The 22,988-nt window shown below is 36.6% G+C and overlaps 1 protein-coding gene across 11 annotated transcripts in view; it reads left to right on the top strand.

The window, feature by feature from the left end:
- Nucleotides 1-22,988, top strand: part of APC (APC regulator of Wnt signaling pathway) — a 103,541-nt gene that overhangs the window by 30,229 nt on the left and 50,324 nt on the right. For all 11 annotated transcript variants that reach the window (XM_086868082.1, XM_086868078.1, XM_086868081.1 and 8 more), the window contains one exon: nt 7,540-7,692. In XM_086868082.1, coding sequence (XP_086724208.1) covers nt 7,558-7,692 — 135 coding nt within the window. In that variant the 5' untranslated portion in view covers nt 7,540-7,557. The remainder of the gene's footprint in view (nt 1-7,539; nt 7,693-22,988) is intronic.

The following is a 22,988-nucleotide window of genomic DNA, read 5'->3' as shown; positions in this document are numbered from 1 at the left end:
GAAGCTGAATTTGATAGTTCATAGCCTAAGACATATGATTTCTGGATTTTATTCTTTTTGTATTGATAAGAATCGTTTTTTTATTGTTAGCATTCTTTAGTGAAATTCCAAACATTAAGTCATTTCTGTTTTTCACACAAACACACACTTGACCTTTATCATACTTGGCAAGTAATGAGACACACAAGAGTTCAGACGATGGTGTTCTCATTCCTTCTCCTCATGGTATTTTACGCAATGTTGAGAAAATGGATCACTTGTGACTTTTGGTTAAGATGAACATATTATGCTTCTGCTCATGGCTGGTGAGTATGGGCAGAGTATTGAATTTACAAAAGTATGCCAAAATAGAATGATGGATTGAAAGCTCTTGCCAAGTTATGAATTAATTTCTGAAATAATTAAACACAAAAAGCCAGTCTTTACCCAATCCCCACTCAAAAGGATTTAGGAGGGTCAGGTATAGTAACATTTGAGTGTTTTAGTCTGCTGTCCACAAAAATAGCCTTTATGCAGAAGTGCCTGGAAAAACTAAAATTAAAATCTTTTTCATGCAACTGAAATTTAGAGAAAATCTTTTAAAGGGACTAACACTTTCATAAATTGTATTAGGATAACTAATAACAGTAATGGCTCTTTATCTGGACTTTGCTTTTTTTTTTTTTTTTTTTTTTTTTACACGGTTGAAAACCCCAGGAATCCACAGTACATGTAATCTAGAGGTTTGGTATGATTTGTTATGAATTTTTTTCAATGTCATCCTTTTTAAATTTATTAAAAAGAGTAGTGTTATATAACTGGCAGTTAATTTTCTGTTATCAAAGTTCTTATTGCTGAAAGAAACTGGATGAAGAGCAGTTTTCTGTGATGATTGTTTTTCATACTCCTCCCTCCATCTCTGATCACCTAAGTGTGCCGAAGCAGAGGAAATGAGAACATGAACAAATCTGCTGCTCCACTCATGGGCAATTTCCATTCTGGGCTGAGTATTTTCTTAGTTGTCTCTAACCACACTCAAAGCCACTTCCAGATAGCTCATTATACTTGTGTCCCTGCATTACCCAGCTGAAGAGATCCCAGACAAAATGGCTTCCCTTTCAGCTGCTCCTGGCTCGAAGTTTTGGGGATTGTTCTTAAATTGGGTTGGGGATAGGAGGATCAAATGTGCCAGCAGCAAAAACCATTTTAGTAAAGGATGGACTTACGACCAGATGGAAATAACATAGCTTTTCAGTGTAGTGCCGGAGAAGGCAGAAACATTTTTTCTGCTGTTTGGAGAGAATCAAAGTAAATGGACTTTTATGACTGAGATCCCCATCATAAAATCGTGATTGGGATTTTATGATTTTAGGAGTCCAGTGGAGTATTTTTCAGTGAGTAGGGAAGGAGAGAGTTAGACAGTGCCAATGAAGGATAAACATTTTTAGATTGGCAAACCTTGAAAGCTTGCCCAAACTGAAATGGATAAGACAATCCCTGAAACAGTGATACTCATTTTTGATAAGTTCTTGAACACAGCTCTTGGAGTGCTGGTATTTTGCCAGAGCTGAAAACCTGAAGGCATGCTTCAAAGAAAATAATGGAAAATGCAATGCAGGATTCAGTCAACAGAGAAATTGAACTAATGCAAATTGACATGGTTTAATATGTTCAAAATAAGAACAGCAAAACCCCCACACACTTCTTTCTTATAGGTGTATAGATAAGGAAGCTGCATAAAAATGGTCCACTTAAGGAACTCACCTTGGAACAGCTGTGCTGGATTTTTCGGCCCTGCCTGTCAGCCTTGCTCCTCTTTTGGAAACAGTTGTGCAACAGCTGCTGAAGCATTGTGGCTAGTGACCCAGCACAGTAAACTTTAACTGACACCTATTTCAGACTACCTTGGCAGCGGAGCAGTAATCTGCAGTGGTTTAGCAGCTGCCACTTGAATATCTGAGGCTTTCCCCTCTTCCCTCGGTGGAACCAGGCACAGATGGGTGGGGCAGACAGCTGGGGAGGCACCAGCACAGCCCTCCCAGCCACCCCACCACTAGCCACAACCACTTCAAGTCAGAACCTGTAGGCCTAGTCCGTAAAAGTAATCTGTTTTAAAGATAGTTTAAAGAAATTAATTGGAAAAATATTAAGACAGTCAGCATTTCCTCCCTGAATTCAGTGTATTGTGCCCTTGAAGAAACAACTCCCCATTAGACACATTTCCATAAATGAATGGCAAAAATTGATAGAATGGTAAAGAATAACAAGGACAAGATATTGGGTTCCGGACTGAAGAGTTACATACAACTTTTTGCATGTAGAAAGAAATCAGAGTTGATGGTTCTTCCCAGCCTTGCTAAATTATATTTTAGATATTCATGAACTTTGGAGAGAATCAATATTTAAATGTAGATAAAAAAATTAAAAATAAAAATTTCAATCCAAAGATTAAAAATATCAACATTCATAAGAATTCAGATATGTTATATCTACATGTAGAGTTAAATTTTTTACATTAAGAAGACAAGCAACATTGTGAAAAATCTGAGTTACAGAGCATAGGAGTAAATCTGCTTTTTTGGTGGCTGTAGAATGTGATGGTAGTGTTGATAAATTTTATGGATAAAAGCAATAATAGGTATCTGAAATATTTTCATAAGGAGATTTAATATATGACAAGTTGTTGGGGTTCTTAAGTAGAACCTCTTCAGGGCATATTGCGTATATATGTATGCTAGCAGATTTCAAAGAAGAAGGCTCTGATCAATTAAGAAATTCTAAGTTTTCAGGCAACATTACATTTTTTCCTATCACTTGGGTTTTGAGATCAAAATGGGCACTGTCTGGGCAGTGGCTACTTATACAGTTACCTTAATATAGGAAAATGCATATCTAAATCTTAACAGTAGGTTTGCATAAATTTAGGCTTCTCTTTAATTTTTATTTTAGTGCATAAAAGAGTTCTATCTAGCTTGAAATTCCTCTTCGATATGTATATTCATGAAAAGTGCTGATTCAGTAAAGCATGAAATTTCTTGTCACAATTTCACCTTACTTTGGTAGCAGATGGAGAAGAAGCTTCTTAATGATGAGAAATATGGAAGTAGCACGGCTAGATTTTGGGTGTCTTTTACATGAGGGTACTGAATTTCAAAGTTTCTGTATTCCAAGATAGTTTTTTATCAAAGTAAATCTAGAGAACTCAGGATCTATTCTTGCCTTTGATGACCACTTTGTGAAGAAACAGTGCACTGAAGAGTGTAAAAGGGAGCTTGACTTGAAGCATAATAGTGAATTTCACAAAAGTGGGTTATGATGAATTTTCCCTTGGGCTGGGTGAAATGTGAAATGGATTCTGGAGGTCAGAGTTCTTCCCTTCTCTTCTGTTCTCCCTCACTGTGGTGGTTTCCTACAGGGGGAAACAAGGGCTGTTTATTTTTGATCCAGCTGATTCTGACACTAGTGGTGTTGAACGTGTTTGTATGTGCCATGGTAGAGCTTCAGATTAGTGGGCCGTGTCTGAGGTGTTCCTTGTTTTTCTATGGGCTGGTTAATTCTGCTCCAAATGAGGTGGGTTGTGGCTAGGAAACCTGTCTGGCCAAGAGGGTCCAGAGTTTAACTCTTTCCTCAAGGCAAGTAATTTAACCACAGAGAAACTTCAAGAAGGCAATGAAATGGTACAGTCACTTTCTATTTACACTGATGGTTGTGTGTTTAGAAAACCTATAATATATAATTTAGATATTATTTTTAATTTATAAGTTTTGGGGTTTTTTTTACTCAGAGTATAATTCCAAGGATTGTTTTGGGACCTGAATTCTCATCTGTTGTGTCAAGTTTGAGGTAGTTGGTAAAAACGTATTTTCAGAAGAGAGGCAGATTTTAATTTTGAGGGGTTTATCTCATACATGGAACAGCTTATGTGTAATGGAGCCCTGTGATTTCACTCTACAAATCACGTGCTTGAGAGATGACACAGTGTTCACCATCAGAAAGCCTAAGCTGCTTTGTGGTCATACATTACGTTTGTCAGTTTCCCCGGTTTTAAAATTAAATAATGGTATATTTTGTGAAATACTTTGGCATTACATTATTTCAGGAGAAGAATCAGCAAGTATCTTGGAGATATCAAAAATAAGTACAGTGTTTGTCTGTATTGAAGTTTAGGAATACAAGACTGGATTTCTTGAGCCATGAAGTCTGGCTCCTTCCTGTGTACTATGCTTGGCAAGGATCCTGCTGAACTACAAGTTCTAATAGATGTTGCCAGCCTAGGTTGATAAATGACCGATTTACACCCATTTGTTCTGGGTTTGTATTGTGTTTTAACATAAATATTGTTCTCCCTCTTCAGTGTTTTTCACTCCCTAATAACAAAGCATGCCTGTGTCATTCCAGCCTTTGATATGCCAAGGCAGCCAAGGTTTGCTTGTCTAATTTCTTCTGAGATACTCTCTCATCCCCTGATCACATCTTTCTCTGCAACCACTTAAACTCACTTTTCTTATCCATCTCTTTGTAAAAAGATTTGATAACTGTATGGATGGTGTTTGCTCTCCTTGTGCCAGTCTCATTGGCAGCACACTGTGCCCTGCAGGCTGACTTCTGAGAGGCTTCACTGCTCCAGGTTGAGATTCCTTTGTCAGTGACCCTGTGTCACTATGCTCTGCAATTCTACCCTGTTTCTACTGCTTTATTTCTCAGTTCATCAAATTCATTGTGTATGACATGGAGTCCTCTGACCTTGTGCAACCTCTTGAATTTATAGGAGCAAGTTTTGATGCCACTTCTTGTGCCAAAGTCAATAATGAAACATTTAAAAATGCCTGTCACAGTCTAGTTTTCGGGGAACTTTGCTGACAGCCTGCCTCCAGCCCAATAATTTGCCTTTCAGCAGTGCCCTGTGTCATCTTGATGTCTTTGCATTGCTCCTTATATATATAGTTTTTCTGTTCATCTCTTGTCACAGCTGTGGTGGCAGTGTTGCTTCCTTTGGGCATCTGTTTACTAAAAAAAAAAAAAAAAGTTTTGGGTTACCCTGGTTGTGATAATCATATAGCTATTTTTTTTATCTGAAAACCCAAAAAGCTTGACATTTGTATAATCAGGGGGTGAGTCCTAGTCTGAGGTAGGATACTGTCTCTTAGTGGTGACATCCTGCTTTCATGTTATAAGAATAAAGGAAGCTTAGGAACTTATATCAGAAGGGTGGAAAGCCAAACGCAATCTCCCATTCAGGATCATTTATATTATATTTAGTAAAAATATACCTAAGTTTGTTATGCATATAAAGTACCAGAGCTATGTAATTTATGTGTTTCTACCATAGCTCCCCACCTCATCCATTTTTCTCCATTTCCTTTGTTGTATGTGTACATCTTGTAAATGGGGCTGATGGTTCAAAATTTAAAGTCTGTAGGTTAGAATTCCTAAAAATTGACAGGAAATGGAAAAACTGGATACTTTTTTGTTATTACCTGTCCTTTCATATTAGTAATGAATTATAGCAGTGGGACAAAAAGATGGTCTTATCTATCTAGAAACAAAATGCATGTCCTATGTGGCATGGAACAGCTTCTGTAAATCACATGTAGATGAATAAATGTGATAGATTTTACTGATCAGCATCAGTGAAAACTATCAATATTACTATATTGTACTAATTCATGAAAATTAATGGGAAAAAGTTTCCATTCTTCTTCACTTCTGTCTGCCTTTTCTTGAGCTTGTGTGTGCAGTGTTCTGAAATGCGAACTATAGCTATTAATTTTCTTAATAATAGTGGAAACTGTTACTTAATAGATAAAAGTATACATTAAATGTAACAGAAGCAGTTTGCCCTGACTGATGTTTTGGTGTTTGTGTGTTTGTTTTGGTTTTGCTGCAGCTCTACTTGACAAGACTCAACCTTCTAGGTGAAACAGCCTGATGGTAAAATCACAGGATTCACATTGTAGAGCATTTATTTCAGATTGCCTTTATGTCTCAAAAATGAGGTCTTCAGTAAAGCATCACCAGATTTTGAAAAATAAATGCTGCAGATTCTTTTCATTCATGGAAGTGATGATTTGATAAGTGTCAGGTGTCTTCCTGCTCCTGTCTTTGGTGGCAGGTGCTTGGAAAGGAAATGAACCAGTCATATCAAATGCACTACAGTTTTTGTTATTGTTTCTGTCTTCAGTGGTGTACACTCTTCTTTGTATTTTGTTCAGTTTAAATTTAGAAAGGTTAAACACAATTTTCAAAATTTGTACTGAGGAGCTAAACCACTTTTGAATAATTTTACATAATTTTTAGTAGACTAATTTTTAGTAATAATTTTACTAATTTTTAGTAGACTGGATAATTTAATTGAGTTTCATTGGGAAGAGGACAGTTGATTTTATTAGGGGTTAAACAAGCAGTAAGGTCAAAGTTTGGTCAGAGGTTACAATGAAAATGCTAAATGACTGCTTTTAATTGTTTCACCTTTTCAGAAGTACTGCAGTAACAATGAAAGCAAATGTTGCCCTGTACGTTTTTTTATGGGTTTTTTTTTTTCCTCTGAGTTACAGGCCACATACTTAGGAAATGTCTGCAATTACATTGGAAGGGTAACTTGTGTTACATGGAGTGCTAGGCTTCCTTTTTTCCTCTGGAATGGCTGATGAATAAGAAATGGATAGCATTAATTCTAAAGGGCTTCAAACATTCATTAGCCACGTCTTAGTTAACTTATGTTGTTAGATTAACAACTCTGCTGGCTTTTGGTTTGGAAAGTGGGGAACAATTTGTAGTTTATAATTGAAATGGAAGTATTTGTTTCTTCTTTATAATGGCTGAGTATGTGGTGTTCTGGGACTGTGTTACAGTTTTACTGAAAACAGTATGGGATGCCTTGATATCCAGAGTAGCCTTTCATCTTTAAATTAAACAGTGCAATATGACCACTTTGTGTGAAATAAATTTGTTTTAATCTTGTGCCTTGAAGGGTATTTTTACAAAATATCTACATATTTATTACATTTGATGATGTGGAGTTTTTTTCAGTTAAAATTCCCCAATACTTATTGCTTTCCTTTCATGTAGCATCTCCCTCAGAGTGTGTGCTATTCTAGGAGCACTGAACATCTGTGACTACCATTTGTTTCCTAAAATAAGTAGGCAGTCAGCATCTTTTGGATATGTGTGAAGATGCTTGTTATCTATCCAAAAATTACTACATATGGTCTATTATCTGCAGTTTCTCCATGTTGAAACTGAAGTTCCAGTAGTAAAGATGCTTTTGTGTGATGCAGTGATTTTCTTTCTTGTATTATAGCTTCTTCTAATATCTGATGCATCTGACAAACTTTTTTCATTTGATTAATCATGCATACCAAATGGAAGGCCACAGGAAAAAAAAGTCTTCATCTGGCGTTAGTTCTAGCCATTAACAGTTTGGTATAATGTATTTAAATTAAATGTTTAGAAAGCCATGTGGTAAATGGGAGAGAGATGATTTTGTGGTTAGATACATTGGGGTAGTGAAGGGTTTTTTTCTAATATGCTTAAATTTAATATTTTCTCTTACTTTTTAAGGGCTGAGGGTAGCCCAGGATGGCCGCAGCTTCATATGATCAATTGTTAAAGCAAGTTGAGGCATTAAAGATGGAGAACTCCAACCTTCGGCAAGAGCTAGAGGATAACTCAAATCACCTCACAAAACTGGAAACCGAGGCGTCCACTATGAAGGTATTGCAAGCTCTGTGCCCGTGTGGGGTTTCTGGGAACTGCCCAGAGAGTTTTCTATGCTTTTAGATTCCTATGGAAGCCCTTTTCCAGGCTGTGTAAAGAAAAAAACTATCAAAGCTATGTTTCTTTGTTAGTATTTTTTAATTTCAAAAATGTTTTCTAAAAACAGCTCCCAGCATGCTGTGATAAGCACTATCATTTTAGTGCTACCATACTTCCTAGCAGGAAGTCCAGAGCGCTGACAAAGCAAGTATTGTTCAGCTCTTGAAAACATGGGAAACACTATAGGTTTTCAGTGTTTTCAGGTAATTTTAAAAATTTGGGGGTTTACTATAACTACAGCATTTAAGGTCACAACAGGAGAAGTTCCTTGTAACATAAAACCACAAGTTCTTCAGTCTTTCCCAAAGTCTAAATTAATACTAAAAAAATTCACCCAGATCTGTTCCTGCTGGTGTTTGTTGGCTAAGTGTAGGCCTTCAGAGCCACCCATCCAAGAACAAACACTAGGCTCAAGTGAAATTTAGATGGATTTTAATCAGGAAGATACGCCATCAGCTGCATCTGTATGATCCGTGATACTGAACAAGGCAGAATTCTGCAAGCCTTAGAGCTGCATTAAGGCAGTGCTCTTCCTAAGCTGACAAATTCTGCTCCTTTTTGCTAGCAGCTAGCAAAACCAGTCTGATTTTGGTACCTCAGTTTAGAAGGGCTCAGAAATTTTTTGCATTTCTGTGTATACGCCTATATAGGGTAGGCATATTCTAAATATGAAGCAACATTTTTTTCTCCCATCTCCTTGCTTCCCAGTCTTTTGTGACAGACTTACTGATCCTTTACAACCAATTTTTAATTTTTAAAATATGGTAATTTGATTAATATAGAAATTAAAAATATTTGAACTTAGTTTTCTTCTCCTCCAACATGTAGACTCTATGTTCACTGTGAAAAGAAAAATTCTCCTTTCTGGAACACTTGAAAAACAGATACATTTAATTCTTTCATTGCAGTGTAAAGTGAAAATGGCTTTGCTACCTAAATTAAAAGGAAATTGTAGTCTTTTACATCAGCTACTTGAAATGGTTGTCATTAGCAGCTACAGAAAAAAAAGTTTATTTGCTGAGTTCCATGCCTGAAAACTAGTTCTGTTATTTAAATTATTTTTCTTAAGATAATATTACAACAAATTTTTCAGTAACTCCCTTCCACTCCCTGTCAGTGCAGTCTAAAATAAGAAAGGGAAGAACAGGGACAAGATGATCTTCCTGCTTGTTTTACAAAAGAAGACTAAAAATATGTTTTTTCCCCCTTCTTCATCCATATAGGGGTGTTTTGGTTGTTTGGTTGAGGTTTTTCTAGGTTTTGTGCAGATAATTAAATTTCCAGTGACCTAAAGACAGTCCAGCTGTACAAGCTGGACTCTAGGGCATTAATTTGGCATGTAGAATGGCTTTATGTTCTTTAAATCTGGCAGACCACCAGACAGAAAGTGGCTCTATTGCACTCCTCTGTGCTTATGAACGTACCCAGAGTAGAGGTCTAATTTTTTTCTGTTGCAAAGTTCTGTTCTACATATAAGGAACGTAATGCCAAAAAAACTCCAACCTAAATATCAAACTCAGTATGTTTCTTTTCACTTTGGGGGATGGGTGGAGAAGAGATTGTTCAGTCTTAATAGTTTTGTTTGGGTTTTTTTTAAATCATGTTCTATTAGGAAACCATAGGTTCATTCCTCAGGTGTATTTGCTCCTGCACCTGAACCAAGAAGTCATGTCTTTCCCTTGTTTGTTTAAGACCCTTTTCTTTGGAAAGGTTCACAACATAGTTTTGATTTGACTTGAACCTGCAGGATGGTGTGGGAATGATCTTGGGGTCAGATTGGAGTCTGTGGGTGAAGTTTGATGGGGATCATTGCGGGATTCTCTTAAATTGAAAGATAATTTTAGTTTTGCAAGCTTTTGGAGAAAGTATGTGTTGGCTTTTTTTGCACTGGAAGAAGCTGCATGGTTTGTATGGTTGCAGTGCCATAATTAGGGATAATTAGAAGCAAAGTCATTAGCGGAGCCAGAGCAGTCAGGATTGAAAGTCCCTTGGCTACCATATATGCGGTCAAAAAATTTCCCAAATGTCTTGGAAAAAATGATCCTTTGGGAGCACAGAAGTGTCACAGAGCCATTGTAACCAGTCCTGCCAAGTGAAATCCCAGATATTAGTGGAAGACAGGAAGCAGCAGTGGGGAAACAAGCTGTGTGATTCCATGGCAAACATCGCTGTTCTTGCAATGTGAATTTTGGTCTTTGGCCCAGTGCAGGGACATCTCACAGTAATTCTTTGGACTGCTGCTCTGTTTGTTTCCTCATTTCTTCATGTTCTTTAATCAGCTGTGAAGGGCAGTAGTTAGGAAGAGCATTTTAAAGACAATATTTAAAGAATTTGATTTTGGAAGTAACAGTGTTAAAACGTTATGTAAGTGTGCCCCATCTTTATAATCCATTTCAGAATTGTAAGGTAGTCATATGGGAATTAAAAGCTTAACATGAGCTCATCTTGCACATGTATTTATTATAAACTACTACTGACCTATATAAGAACTATGTCTGAATATTTCCTGTTTAAAGCTGAATCTCTTATTTAAAACTGAAAACTCCATTTGCTGACCAGAAAAAAATATGATGGATAAACAAAGAGAAATGTGATAATGGTGGGTGCCAAAATGATCAGTAAAACAATCTCCACTTTGTTTTTTAATTTGTGTTGTCCTAGGGATTAACTGTTCAAACAAAAGAAATCCCTCAGAGTATTATGACTAACTTGGGAAATTCAGTTGTTTTTATTGGCTTACTGTTAGATGAAATACAGCAGCTTGGTATGATAAAATGTTCTCTCTAAATCAACAAATACACTGTTTGATGGTCAATGAAATAGCAATGTTGGCCCATAAATAAAGAAAAATGGTGTCAATGTCTAGATCTAAGAGTAACTGCAAAAAACACGGACTGTGGACATTGGAAAAATTCAAACAGTTTTATCTGAATTCAAAACCTGTAATATTTGTGGAGAGACAGGAAGTAAACCAGTATCAGCTATACTACTTTGTGCATATACCTACATGTCTCCCACATTTGTAGAAGACTTTTTGTGAGACTTTCCCGCCTTGTTCTTCTAAAAGACAAGTATTTTCTCTTTAAAGATAATTTTTGGGTTTTTGTTTGTCGGTTGTTTTTTTTTTTTATGTCATAGCTAATTACATTTACCTTAACCTCTAGAATTCTAGAAGTAGTGTAAGAGTGACATCATGCTTGATTTCTGCACTCACTGTTTGAATGCTTTGATTTTATAATAAATTAGTAATTCATGATATCATGTGTAGGAAAGCCAGTTTCAATATATGTGATGCTCTGTGAGCAAAACATTGTCTTTTAATTTTTATGTAGTGCACTTAAAATTTTATTCTACATATGGCTTTTCATTTTATTCAGTGTCTTCTGCACTGTGTCCACATGTATCAAAAATAAAGTAGGAAGACTGTTGCTGGAAGTGATTCAAATTTGTTGATTTTTTTGAGAAGTGTTCTAACCAGATAAATATACACTATGAAGAAACTGCAGTGGTTAAACTCTTTTCAGAAAATCATGAGCTGTTCATTCACGTATTGTGAAGGGTGGTGTTTAGGCAGATAATTTTCTTCATATAAGCATTTTAGTTTTAATAATTTTCTGTGGGAGTTTTTTTGGTTTTATTTAGTTTGCATGTTTGAAAGAATTAATGTTTAAAAGACAAGGTCCTAGAGAGGTCATTACAATTGTATACACTGCAGATCTAGAGAGTGGTTTATTTTTGATATTGATGGTGTTTGTGAGTTTCCTCTGCTAATTAGACAGCCAGACAACAAAACTTGAGATGCTATTATGTTGGATTAAAACGTATTTTCACTACGTAAAAATGCAAGGATGGAGATATTTTATTTTGAGAATTTTTATTCTGAATTAATTTGTAAAATATTAAGCTATGGTAATTTAATGTGGTAGCAAAAGGAATATTAAGTCTCTAGAGTGTAATATCCCAGATTTATTTCAGTGCTATGCATACTTTGGGATGTTGATGAAGTAATACTCAAATTAGCAGAATTGAAGGTAAAACAACGCTATAGAAGATGTTGCGGTGCCTGGTTTACATCTTCTGTCATGATGGTTTTGAAAAAATTATGAGAAAGCTTATATTAGAACTACAGTGTACTTTTATGTCTAAATATGATTAAGTTGCATTTTATTTTATGTGCAAATTCGACTTCCCGTTGTATCTTTCTATGAATATTGGAAAGAATGAATATACAAATTCTTATCAGGAATAGCAGATTGACCAGCAAGTTAGCAATTTAGCAACTACAGTAGCTTGTTTGTCTCATTTTAAGAAAAGGGACACTGGAAAATGTGTTCATTGCAAATTGGACCTTGTTAACCTGTGTTTGTCTATAAAAAAGAGAAGATGGATGTTCAGGATGTTCCAGAAACTAACTAAACTGTCTTGCCTGTTTTGACATGGAAGCTGCGCTTTGTGATCTATAAGTCCTAAGAGTTTAAAAAAAACTTTTTAAAAGTGCTGATCCTGTATGTTGGGTATACTCATGGCTTAATCACACACTTTTTTAAGAGTAAGATTTCAGATACTATTTGTATATTATTGTGCCTCTTGACTAAATTTAAGGTTTCCTTTTAAATGTCTACTGAGCAATTCTCTCTTTAGGAATGAGTAACTGTTCTTATCAGATGTCTCCCTGATCAGGGAAGCAAATGATCCCATTTTCTTTTAAATTGACAAATCATACTTTGTGGCCTTACAGTCTGCCTAGCCACCACTTCTTGATATTTAACCTTGAAAACCTGTTTTGTTCTGATCAGCTGTCTCTGATCATCAGTGTTTATTGATCCTCATAGAACATAGAAGGTGTTGAAGATGTTATTCTAATTGGCACGGCAGTTTTTGGTTCAATGTGTTGTGGTAAGCCACATGCTTGCAAATTAGAATTTGAAGCTCAGCATATTCACACAGATCTCTGATACATGCTGCTTTACACACTGATACATGCTATATGCATGTGCAGTGTCCATCTGTCTTTGTGTGTGCTTCCTCAAGTAGGTAGTAGATGAATATATTTGACAGGTTCTCAGTAGCATTTTCAGAAATCTAACAACAGTTTTGCTTCTAAGGTACCAGAAATTATGCTTTTTTTGCTGGGGATATTTACTGTGTCAAATAACATCACATTTCCATTTCTGTGCAAAGAGGGAGTGTTTTTAGCTGCATCCTGCCTTTTCCTTTTTTTGTTTTATCTTCAGAGAAAAGATTTTTGGTTGGCATTGCCTACAGTGAAATGTTTCACCAAGGCATATAAAGAAAAACACAACTGAAAAATTATGTGGAGCTATGAAAGCAAACCATTCAGAAGAGAATGTTAAAATATGTTAAAATAGATATATTTGATCTGAAATTGCTGTTCCTGAGTAGGCTGCACATAGTAACTAAACTGAAATATAACCTGAGATGTTTTATTTGAATCCTGAATGTAGTACAATATTAATTTCTTAGTGTATCCTGTTGCACATTAGAATATTAGCATTATTTCCAGATCTAAGTTCCAGAATCTGATTTCTGACAGATCTGAGTTATCTGGTATGTTGTTATTTCTGCTAAGAGGTCAAGTCAGATATAACAAAATGGATTATATAGTTGCTTCATGGACCAAAACCAGTATTGTGTCCAAGCAGCTGGTCATAGAGGACGTGAGGATGTTTTCCTACTATGCTTAAAACATCCCAGCGGCCCTGTCTGGTTTAATTTAAAGGTTCTTGGTTCTTTGATGATTATTCAACTTAAACATATAAAATGAAGTGCAGAATAAATAGTCTCTTTTTTTTTCTTCTTTTTTTTTTTTTTTTTTAACTTTAGAAGACCAGTAGTATCTTAGTGAGATTTCTGCCATTACCAGTATTTCTTTTCAACATTGTCTTAAGTCATGTGGAAAAAAAGTGTGTGCTAGAAAAGTGTGACTGATGATTTTCTTGGTGGTAAAAATGAACACAGGAGTGTGAACAGTTGAATAAGAATCTTGTTATTGAGGGAGTAAATTGAATACATGGCAAATAAAATTTACACGTGGTCAAAAGCACTGAGGAATCATGGCTTCTAGAAAAGAGCCTTAATTCTATATACACCATGAGGACTGAATTAATATGTCAACAGCATAGAAAGATGTGTTAGAGATACTTTAAATACCTGAGAAATGAAAGGGCTTTTCCATGTAGCACCAGGTTAGTGCTTAGTCTGGATCCACAAAGTTGGTCTGATATTGGGAATTACTGGGCAAAAATAGGGAAACAGAACAGTTATAATTGTGTCAAGATGAATACATGCTGATCCAGAAGTTGAATATTCTGTTCTGATGAACCTCCCTCAGGAAGGACCTAGTAGAATTCATCATATTAGGTGCCAAAAAAATCAAGTGATCTGAGACTTTTCAGATGAAGTCACAGGAAAAGCAAAGGGGACATTATGGGAAGAAGATTGTTGACCTCTGATAAAAGATTGTAAGTGTCATGAGGAGAGTTATTAGAGAATTAGTCGTTTTCCTGAATAATCGATCTAAGGACATCAAATAATATTGTGAGATAGCCAGTGGAAAACAAGCAAAACAAAACTTGGTTTGTATCATGCTTTTGCCATGGGACGTAGAACCACTGGAGATGTGGTTTCATGAAGTCTGCAAGTCAAGGCCAGAGGGAATCTGGGGAGATGACATGCAAGAGAAATGAACAGTAGGTTTTTTGTTCATGTATCTTCACTTGGTTCCTGCTGTTGGAGAGGAAGGAGTTTGGTTTGGAAAGATGTTTGGTCTCTCTCACTGTTAAGGATGATGTTTGCTCTCAATTCTGTTCTTGATTCTTGTCTAGAGCACAAATCATATGAATAGTTGAGGAAGCTGGGGAAAATGAGGCTCATGGGGGACCGTCTCAGTCTATACAACTTCTTTACAAGACATTGTGGTGAGTTAGGGATGTGTCCCTTCTCCCAAATAACAAGTAACAGGCTAAGAGGAAATTGCCTCAAATTGTACCAGGGATGATTGGATGTTATGAAAAATTTCTTCATTGAAGGAGATGTTAAGCCCAAGTACAGGCTGCCAAGGGCAGTGGTGAAGTCACCATCCCTGGATGCATTCGAAGGGCATGTAGATGTGACACGGTTTTGTGTAGGACTAACCCAGTGGTGGGTTTAATGGCTGATTTTGAAGATTTTTCCCAGCCTAAGTGATTCAAAGATTCTGTGATCATCCTGTAATGTCAGTACTGCTGTGAGGTTGCAGATACATTGCCACTTTTACTTCATCCTTCAGTTGTGGCATTTTTTTGTTTCCCATCATCCTGGGTCAGTCTGTGCATGCCTGGCTTTTACAGCTCTTCAGAGAAGAATCCTGCTTACCTGGATACACACTGTAGTGAAAGAAACTTCTTTTTTCACTTTCTACTTGAAGCAGTTGGACATAATTTTTCCCTCCTTAATTAGCCTTTGTGTCACCAAGTGATGAGAAACTTCTAGCACACTTTTCATTTGCTCATTGCTATGCAGGGAGTGTACCTCAGAAAGAGGTGCCTTTGTTGAATCTGCCCATGTCCATTGTTTCCTTGCAGCTTCCAGCCAACTCTAATGAGAGAACTTCATTTTAATGGTCTGACTGTTTTTTCAGCATTCTGGCTGATGTGGCCTGAGTGAAGGGATTTGGGGTTAAGACTTTTGTACTGCTTGCTCTTAGGAGATATTTATGTGGTACTACAGGCTCTGCTTTCTTAACAGAGCTTGTTTTTCTTCTCTAAACTTAGAGCTCTTTTAAAGCATGTTTTGATCCACACACTGTCTGGCACACAGGAGGTGCTTTGTCTTGATTTCTCTGATACTTCACTGGATTTTTGTCGAGATGAAATACGAGGGATGGGACCACCATGCTATTTAAGGTGATTTCTTACTTAAGTAAGCCAGACAAAAGATCAGGCTCAAAGGTGTGGAGAGAAGCAACAAGGCAGCCATAGCTCAAGGAAGTCACAGGTTTCTTCCTCACACAGCAATATATAACATTCTGGTCCAATAGTCAGTTAACACAAAACTTGTTTCTACTTAATAACCCATCACTTTTGCTTAATTCTGCTGCACTGTGTCCATCTTTTAGCCAATAAACTGATAGGTCACATACTCACACACACCTCTGTTTAGCTTCTAGATCCCTAGCCTACTTTAAATCACATTGTCACAGCTTAAACTTCTCACTATTTTACCTAATATAATTTCTTACTTACTCAAGACATATTCTTACTTAAAATTATAGGAACATATGTTGATAATTTTTCTACCTAATGTTTGTGTACCTTTATCATTACATTAACCCAAGCACTTTCTAAGGTTGCAGATTGAACCCTTCAGCATCTGTGGAATTTTACATTTTTCCATTTCCCACAGATTTTGTTGTTCACTTTTGAAGAGCGTTAAGCAGGAACATAAAGGAGCATTCCAGCTGTCAATAAAGGGAAATGCAGGATTTGGAAGTTCTTTGAAGAGCAGCTAAAGATGCAGCAACAAGTGAGGAGTTTGTGTAATAAGTTTCCTGCTTTTGAGAAGGAAGCTGTGTGAGGGAATCAATCAGTTAAAAGCATAAATTAATGAAATTTATGTGCAATTCATATTTGTCTTGGTTCCAGTGAATTTTACCAGCAGATCTGTTCTTTTCTTGTAGCAATAAAAAAATTTATATTTGAGGTAAACTACAAAAAAACCCTTAGTAATTTGCACAACAGAGTGTACTCTTTTTCATTTTTAGAGTTAAAAACCAAAACAATAAACAAAAACAACCCCAAAAACAAACTAACAAAGGCTTTTTATTTGGGTTTCCAAACTGAAATATTAAGGAAATGACAGTTTTTAAGTAGATGATGTCATCCTGATTTTGCCAGTTGGTCCATACGTCTATAATACAATTTTACCTATTCTACAAAAAAACTTTCCAAAGTCAGCATGCTTAATGCTCCCAGGATGGATAAAAATACTTACTGGTATAACATAGCGTTATTTTCTAATATACTTCTGAAAAGGAAGTTTTTTAATCCATATTTTCAGGCATATAGTGTTGTGTAATGAGTGAAGTATTTCTTTTGGAAGTTACTCCTTTATAGAAATTGAGTCTACAGGAAGAATTGAGCATTTTTTACTAGAAAATACTATTTTTTTCACATTATTAAAAGTAAACTAAAACTCCATCTTCTGTCAGCTGGATTTCTTAGCTAAAGTGTCTCTTTGAATTACTGCAGTCTCATTATGAGTGGGTCACATAGCTTCTGGAAGTTGCACTGCTGCAGTCCCCATGAGAAGCGCTGTATTTGGACAGCCTAGCTAGTAGGGGAGAATTAAGTGAGAATTGTGAGATACACACCTCAGCACTGAACAGACAGTGCTCAAAATCCAATTGCATTCAGAACAAGCTAACAAAATAATTTGCTTTCAGGGTAACCAAACTGTGTTTTGTATTCTGAAATAATAGAGATTTTTAAAAATTAGTACATTAGTTGTCAATCATCTAGATGTGGAAATTTAACATTTTACCTGCTTATTAAGGGGGGAACATTGGAGACACAAGTGTAGCGGAATATCTGACACTCTAAAAGTCAGGTGCCTTCGAAAGGATTGGCTACACAGGCACAGCAGGGCATGTATGCCCCTGCTCTCAGTGGGAGCTTCTTTTAGCTTTGAATTCATCCCATTCTGCACAGGTGTAATAAAAATGGACAGAATATGGTACTACCTGGTTTTGTTCTTTGAGTAGCCATGCTAGCTTTCTGATTTTTCATATTTGCTGTATTTAACTGCCTGTATGAAGAGCCTTACTGTACATGATAGTAGCTGGTCTTGTCTGAGAGAGCAATGATGTATTTATTATTTTTTTTTTTTCAAAATGCATTGTTTGATGAACAAATAAAGGGAAAAGATTAATTCAGCAGTAGCATTCCTTGCCTGTTAATATTTGTGAAATAGCTGCTAAATTCTCAGCTTCTGTAACTTGTGCTGTGTGAATTCACCCAGTATTTTCCTTTTATTATCTGCCTTGTTTTCATTTAATTTCAACACATCCTTACCCAGCATGTAAGCACTTAAACTTTTGAAGTCTTGCAAAGGAAAACAGTAATCACATGAAACATTATATGTTTTTTATTTATTTTTTTTCCCCTAATAAGAGCCTGCATCTTCATTCTCAAATTACTTCGCTTATGTGCAGAATGGTTTTTTGTGGGTTTTTTTCTGCCACATGCACTCCAGCCTTTCTGGAGGGAAGAGCTCATGGTGTTCTCAAGGCACATAAAGGAGACTGTCACATCTGTGATAGTGACAAGGGAATTACAACACTGACAGCATGGTAGATAATGCAGGAGATAGCACAGTGGTTAGATCCTCCAAAATATAAGTAATTTTGAAAATAATTATGTGTATTAATCACTTGGTAAATTCTAATGTGTTAATGGAAGAAACTGTCGTAAGCTGAAATTATTCTTACAAATTACATCAAGTGATGAATTCTAGGAAGTTCTGGGTATTCAATGACTGCACAACTAATGTAGTCAGGCATATTTTTAAGCTTACATGACCTAAAAATGTGGTTTAAAAAGTAGTTTAACATCCAACAAAACACTGATATTTAAAATATCAGTGAATTTATTTAATGTGCAAAGAAGCAGCAGTGGTATTATATTGTTGAATGTCTGTGTCTTTTTATGATCCTACAGTAAGTAATATTTTTAGATCTTTGCATTTCTAAAGTTACTATCAGGATCCAAATTGGCTGGAAAATTGAATTGACTTTTCTTTTTTGGAATTTAGGTGAAATTGAGCTAATGTTATATATAGTTAGTGCCATTACTTTAGACAATCCTCTTTCTGAGCATAAAATCAAATAACTTCAGTTGACCTGACAGTGTGATTGCACTAAATAGTTGGTGCTGTCTTCTGTAAGTGGTTACAGCAAGTGACAGCTCCTGAGCATGGTGTCACCAGGTGAATATTTTCCTTTTAGAAAATCATATTGTTGAAAATTAAAAGGAACAACATCATTTCACGTAAGAAATGCTTTCCTTTTTCTGCAAGGTTGAAAGTTGAGTTGCCCCAGTGTTCGACCTCAGTCAGCAGTGCTGTCATTGGTGGTATTATCATTTGGACCTGGTTACAAGGTTGAGCAGCTAGAGCAGTGCTGGCACTTTGGGCAATTAGAAGGGCTTCCACCAAGCCTGATTAAGCAGCAGCATAATTCACTAAAATGTGTAGGAGCAAAGAGCTCCTTCCAGGTGATGCCTTAAGTTTTAACTTCCATATTTTCCAGAGTCTGTACTGCATCAGTATATTACTCTGAACATATAAAGTATTAGTAAGTTCTCTTTACAGCGTAGTTAGACAAAACAATCCTTTTCCAGCCTAAGAGCCAAGGACATCATTGTAGCTCCAGGCTGCAAAAGCTCCAGCAAAAAGCATAAATAACTGCAAATTGAGGAGATTAATCTGGGAGTATGGGATTTCTTAACCTGAAGCTGTAATTGGACAATTACCCTAATATGTAAATGGACCAAAACTTAACAAAAACATGTGGCACATCGTCCATCTTGGGTGGAGCCTCGGCCAGGCTCTTGTATTGCCCAAGATGTATTTTTGAAGGCCCTTTAACAAATACCTACTTCATTGCTTTAACACTGTCTAGCCTCTGTTCTGTGTAGCCTCTCAAGGCATCACAAACATTCCCTCAGCTCCTGTGAATGTTGTACTGTGTATGACAGAACTAATGCACTGTCAAGTTCATGTGGTCATGTAAATCCTTGAACTTAAGTTTCTACTATCTCTAAAAAAATACAGTATTCTGATGTCTTCCCTCCTCCGTTCTCAGATTCAGTAGTTGTGGAATTTGAGTGATTTTTTTTTAGTTTACTTTATGTTACCTTTTTTTCTGCTCTTTTAAATAGTAATTGAAACAATGTTCAGCTCCATTGGAGGTCAAAAATTATTTTCAATTAGAGATTTTTATGTTAAGTTTTCAGCATAACAGGTTAAAAACCTGAGTACCAATGCTGTCAGAAATACTGTAATTTAAAAATAATGCTGATTTGGTTAACCATTATTTTTTTATTCATTATGAATTTTCCCATACTGTATGCTACTAATAGATGTTGAATTGCTCTCTGAAATTGTGAATACTTTCTGTATTTGTGCAATTAAACCTGGATTTATACTCAAATGTGAATACAGGGATAACCAGCATAATTGGCCTGTGAGTATATCTGGTGTACTGCATCCTGGAATTTCATATATTTAATTTTCATTATGATTTTAATCTATTTTAGCCTTCACTGAATAACACATAGCTATGACAAAGTGAATACAAGTCATAAAGCTTAGTGTTTAAAGGTGGGGGGGAGAGAATAGTAAAGACCAGACATACCTGACTTGTCATCAAAATGTCTTTTTACATATGCCGTATTTTGAAATATTCCTAAGTATTGATATTTATACATACAGTTCCCAAAAATTGAATACACTTCCTTAACTCCTTGGGGTTTTAAATTTGCCATTGTAAGCATTACTCCTCTGTGATTCATTTCCTTATTAGCAGGTTGAGTAAATTCACAGCACTTTAACCATTTTATTTACAGGAACCCTTACCACTTAGCTGGGTGCATCTACTGTTAGTTAAGGTGCTTTTATTTACCATGGTTTTGCAGTTACATGCTGATGGATCTGAGGTCTTTTATTTAATTATTCATCAAGTAGGTTTTACGTCAGAATTGTATTCACAGGGTCCAATAAAAAAAAACAGACCAACCAGACAAAAAATAGACACTGTTTCAGTACTGCACAGTCCAGAGATGTGAAGACAGAAACCCTTTTAAATGATAATGAGTCATAGGGCCTGTTTAATTTCCAAAAACATTCTCTTGTACTTCTGCACAGGCAAGATAAACTAGGTTATACTTAAGTGACCATTAAAATACTTTGACTTGCATTCTTTAAAATAAGAGAAAAAACCTTGCAGCCTTTTCTTATAGACTTCCTTTTGTGTATTTTTTCAGTAAAAAATTTTTCAGTACTGCTAAGTCAGTAAAGAAATTGCTTGGAATAATGCTGTAAACCACTACTAAAATACTTACTGAAATATGCATAACAGATACTAATTGAGCCTTGGAGACTATTTTGGGCTTTAACAAACATGATATCAAATTTAATATAAAATTATTGTGGAAAAGTACTATTTCAAAGCACTATATCCATGTAAACAGCATTAGTGTTGAATCTGAGATTATAAATGGTGAATAAATAAAAATTTTCATTAGCACAGTAACAGATAATTTGCTGTGTTTCCTCCAGATGGATTATTGCAGAAAACTTCTCTGTTCCGTATTCAAGTAAAATTGCAAATTCCCCGACTTGTCATTTTAGCACACAGCTTCATTTTCCAGTACACCAGTATCTGGCCCAGAGGTTGCATCTTCTCTAACCTTTGTCTAGTTTGTTGAGCTGCCTGTTGAATTGTCAGCTTAGATTTTGAAGTGTACTGTGATGGAGTTAGAAGTTGATGTGACAGCACTGTCCCCTTAGCAATGGCACTGTAGAAAAGAAATGTAGAAAAATACAGAAAAGCTAACTTGAGAAAAATGCATCTGCTGTTGGAGGGAAAAGGGGATGATACAAAAACTAAAAGTTAAAACTTAAATGACTTGAAGCAAAATTTGAGCAAGGTGAATCCAGTGTGCTAATGTTTAACTGTTGCCAGTATTTAGAAAGAGCAGTCCCTTGCTGCCTGGATACCTCAGTCATGTAATTTGTCAGGGCAGGAAAAGCTGATGGTAGTTCCATTTAGCTCCTCATATTGGCACTTAGAGCAGGAATAATGTGGTGGGTAATGCTCAAATTGCCAGCACCTACTAGAAGTATGTACTCATTTCTTGCTGTGAGATATGAATTAGGAGAAAGGCACAGCAGGCTCAAAACTTAAAAGGTATAAAGCAAACTTTATTAACAGAACTAAAAGAATAATAAGAATCAGAATAAAACCTTCAGAGCACTTCTCCTCTTTACAACCTCTTTTCTTTCCCTTTAACAATGTAGAGACAAAACCTGAGATTTTCAATCAGTTACCACCTCTGTAACAGTCTTTCATCAGTTCTTGCAGGGAGAGGAGTTTCTCTTGCCGTGCCATGGATTCTTCTCCACAAGAAACAATTTTCTTGTGGATTTGATGTCACAGCAAATCACCCAGGAAAGGAAAATCTGTTCACAGTGTGAAAGTCCCTCCCCTGCCTTGCAGCTTTCCCAAAGCTGCTTTCATGAACCATGTCAACTTATGGGGTACTATTTTAAGGATGAACTGTTCTAGCATAAAAAACCAAAAGTTCTCTTCTTTTATCTCTGGGAACAGAGGCTTTTCTTCTTCTATGTTTGGGGCAATGTTTCTCATCTGTCTGTTCAAGCTTTTTATTAGATTACAGCTTTTCAGCATCCACACACTCCAGCACGAGTGCGCTTTTCTCATGGGCTGCGGGTGAATGCTGCACCCACCATGGACTTCATGAATTAGGGAGAAAAAACTCTATATCAAAAGTACATCTTCACCATAGCCTTACAAAGAGAATTTCAGCCCAAGACTAAGGCATCTCCTCAATCCCTTCCTAACTAGTATTTGACTCCTTTACTGACCTCAGTGTCCCATGTTGTTTTCCTTACATGTCTTCCCCCTTTCCTTTTCCTGATTCAGGAGAGAATCAGTGTTCGTAGGTTCATTTATTCTCAAGCTTTATCATCCTAAACAGTTTTCATAGAGTTCTGCAGCGCTGAAAGGTTGATCTCATGCAGTCTGTGCATCAGGGAGATTGCTCACCAAGCCTTCCACTGCTGCTCACGTGTTCTCCACTGACAGCACGTGAGCCGTGCCGGCCGCCAGCTCCGCTCAGTTTTCCTTCGTACAGAGCGCCGAAAGCAAGAAAAGCTGGTTTTGTTCTTCTCTCCACAGCATGGCTGGCTAAAAGCAGCTAAACAGAGTTCACTGGGAGCCGTGCCGAGGCAGCCAGGGCCGTGTGCCACTGTCCCGATTGTGCTGATTCCGGCCGCGCAGCCCTGGCCACGCGGCTGCTCCCGGCACAAAATGGTGGTGGCCGCTCCTGGCCTCAGGGCCAGCCCCAGTGCAGACCACAGAGCCACTCCTGGCATTGGTGCGGCCACATGGCTGT

The sequence above is a fragment of the Cyanistes caeruleus genome, chromosome Z (assembly GCF_971803275.1).
Source record: "Cyanistes caeruleus chromosome Z, bCyaCae1.hap1.1, whole genome shotgun sequence".
Classification (NCBI taxonomy): domain Eukaryota; kingdom Metazoa; phylum Chordata; class Aves; order Passeriformes; family Paridae; genus Cyanistes; species Cyanistes caeruleus.
Note: the sequence above shows the minus strand (reverse complement) of the source record. Positions and strands in the feature narration are given on the sequence as shown.